Source organism: Austrofundulus limnaeus, unplaced genomic scaffold (assembly GCF_001266775.1).
Source record: "Austrofundulus limnaeus strain Quisiro unplaced genomic scaffold, Austrofundulus_limnaeus-1.0 Scaffold333, whole genome shotgun sequence".
NCBI classification, from domain to species: Eukaryota; Metazoa; Chordata; class Actinopteri; order Cyprinodontiformes; family Rivulidae; genus Austrofundulus; species Austrofundulus limnaeus.
This window is the reverse complement of record NW_013952735.1, coordinates 508,597-511,286: the sequence shown is the minus strand read 5'-3', so window position 1 is coordinate 511,286 and position 2,690 is coordinate 508,597. Positions and strand designations below refer to the sequence as shown.

The 2,690-nt window shown below is 38.3% G+C and overlaps 1 protein-coding gene across 1 annotated transcript; it reads left to right on the top strand.

Moving 5' to 3' along the window:
- Nucleotides 1-171: 171 nt before the first annotated feature.
- On the top strand, nt 172-1,621 carry LOC106527593 (OX-2 membrane glycoprotein). The gene is made up of 2 exons (XM_014022516.1): nt 172-297; nt 1,249-1,621. The coding sequence occupies exons 1-2, from the start codon at nt 186-188 to the stop codon at nt 1,602-1,604; spliced, it is 468 nt and encodes a 155-aa protein (XP_013877970.1). The 5' UTR covers nt 172-185; the 3' UTR covers nt 1,605-1,621.
- Nucleotides 1,622-2,690: the final 1,069 nt, after the last annotated feature.

Below are 2,690 nucleotides of genomic sequence, written 5' to 3'. Positions count from 1 at the left end.
GTTCCACTGCAGAGATGAAGGTTGTCTGCAAGAAAACAACAGATTATTAAGCTAAATGACAGGTTTTATAGCTATTTATTGTTAACTTATCTTATTGAGCGTGATGGTTTTTTTCATTCAAATGTCTTTTTAAATAGTCTTTAAACTTTTACAGTTTTCACCGTTGGTTTCCACTCCCCTGTTGTATGGTACAGCCCCACTCACTCCTACTGAGTTCAAACTTTTGGCGGACAGATGAAACCATGGCAGGTTGTCATGTTCTGTGTTTCTTCTTTCTGCTGGACATCTTTTCCAAAGGTGASAGGCAATCAGTCAATACAATCAATCAATATGTGATTGTAGTTTTAAAGTAGATAAATCAGTCTTATTTCCACTTATTAGCTGTGTAGTTTATTGACTCTCTGATCAAACTGTCAGGTTTTTTAAACAGTAGGGTTGTGCAAAATCATAATTAGTTGTCAGAAAACTGTTGCAATTATTATTTGCATTTAATGCTGCATGATTATGACAGATCTTTGTATGTGACACACTCACGATCAAGTGTGAATGTGATCCTATAGGCAGGGCAGAGCAGTTAATCCTAACTCCATGAACCACCTGAAACACCTACATAAATAAGGAAAGTCAGAGAATGTGGGCCAAGGCTACATCAGCTACAACAAACTCTCCTTGTAGGAATAATAAGGGTTTGGACTCAAATAATAACTAAAGAATTTATTGAAAACAAAATAAAGGCTGGTGATGCAGCAAAAATAAGAACACAAGGACAAGAAAGGAACAAGGATCCAGAGAGTAGCTAATTATAAGAAAGAGACCTGTTAAATAAGGCAAGGCTGAGTGGAAAATGGAAAGCACCTGGGTGATGACTGAGTACAGACAGGTGTGCTGAGAGACAGACCTGACCGAGGAAAAAGGTGGAGCCTGAAGACACACAACACAAGAGGGYGACAGAAACACAAGGCAGACTAACAGTTAAACATATCTACTCAGCTGAGAATCTATTATTCACTCAGTTAATAAGGAGATAGTGCGGGCTGTGGCTGTTAAAATGAAGAAGTTAGTTTAACTGATGATTTATAATTTTAAAACACAGAGTGACTGATTTAGAGTCAAAACCATGCATGCACAGCTTTCATCTAAAACAGACTCATATTGATCCTTATTGTATAAATGTCATCAATATTTTTGATTAATTTATTTTCCAACATCACCCAACCTTCATAAAGAGTTAACCTGATCTCCATCCAGATGCAGCAGGTGTGATTCAAACAGAGCAGACTGTGCTGGCAGCAGTAGGAGGTCAAGCCTCTCTGACCTGTCAGCTCGCTGAATGTAAAGAAGTCGTCCAAGTCACCTGGCAGAAGGTCCTCCCTGARGGTGAGAAGAACCTCGCCACCTTCGCCAAAGGCTTTGGTCCCAGTATGAACTCTGATCTGAAGATGAAGGTGGATTTTCACTACAAAGATCTGAAGAACTGCTCGTTGGTGATCAGGAAGGTGACAGAGCAGGACGAAGGCTGCTACCGCTGTTTGTTCAACACCTTTCCCCAAGGAGCTGTGATCGGCAGAACCTGCCTCAGACTTTATGGTGAGACTACGAGCTGAGCATCAAACACGTCTAACAGGTCTTTAGATTCTGGTGAAACATGACGTCTACAAACTTTTCACTACATCTATGTGACGGGACAGCAGACTGCCTAAAGGAGTTTGTTATATTCTAACTTTTATTTAATCAGATAAAAGCCTCATTGAGGTAGACAAGCTCTTTTTCAAGAGGGACCTGGCAAGATAGCAGCACCGTTTAAAAATATCAACATTTATATTCAACCAGAGAAATAAATTCATTTAGTTGTAGAATATCAAAACTTAAAATAACAAAAACAGTTGGTAAAAAACATGACTATGAAAAGTAAAGACAGATTTGCAACAGTAGACCAGATGTAACAGAATGTGTGGTCAGAAAACATCCTCTGAACCTTTAGGAAAAGTTCCCTAAAGTTCTTAAAAAGGAGACATCGGTCAGTTTTGGGGAATATTTAGGAAACTTTTTCTGAATWGTGTTTTGGGAGAAACTGAAAAAAACTTTTAATATTAACTGTTAGTCACTTGAAATGCTCCAACGCCTTCGACAACTGTTCACTTATTTCTTAAATTTTGCAATCTAAACTCTTTAAATCAAATTTCATGTAGCATTAGACAAACCCTTGCTTTAAAAAATCCTTGGCATTTAATAACGTCCAATAAAACAGCTGATGTTCTGTTATCCTTTCAAGCCTTTTAAACAGTTTATCACCTTCACATTTAGTTTTGTGTCACCTGTTTAAAGGTTTTGGCAAAAGTCAGAGAATATTAATTGCTTGGATAAACTTTTCAAATCTCCCCCCAAGTATTTCTTCAAATTTCWGTATAAAATTGCTTACAACACCACCTTCACTGAAATTGATGCTGGTGGTTTACACACACTATTGATGAAAGTTCAGTAACTAATGGATGAGAAGCAGAGATTGCAGCAACAACACACAACAACAYCTACTAAAGCTGTATATCTGCTACCTAACACTTCTATCAAAACACGGTGCAATTTATTCTTTACCTGCTTGGCGTCAGAAACCTGTGTTTCATGCCTGGTGCAAGCTCACTGCTGGATCTGACTCAAAGTTTTGTCAAGACCCAAGGCCACCCGAATTCTGA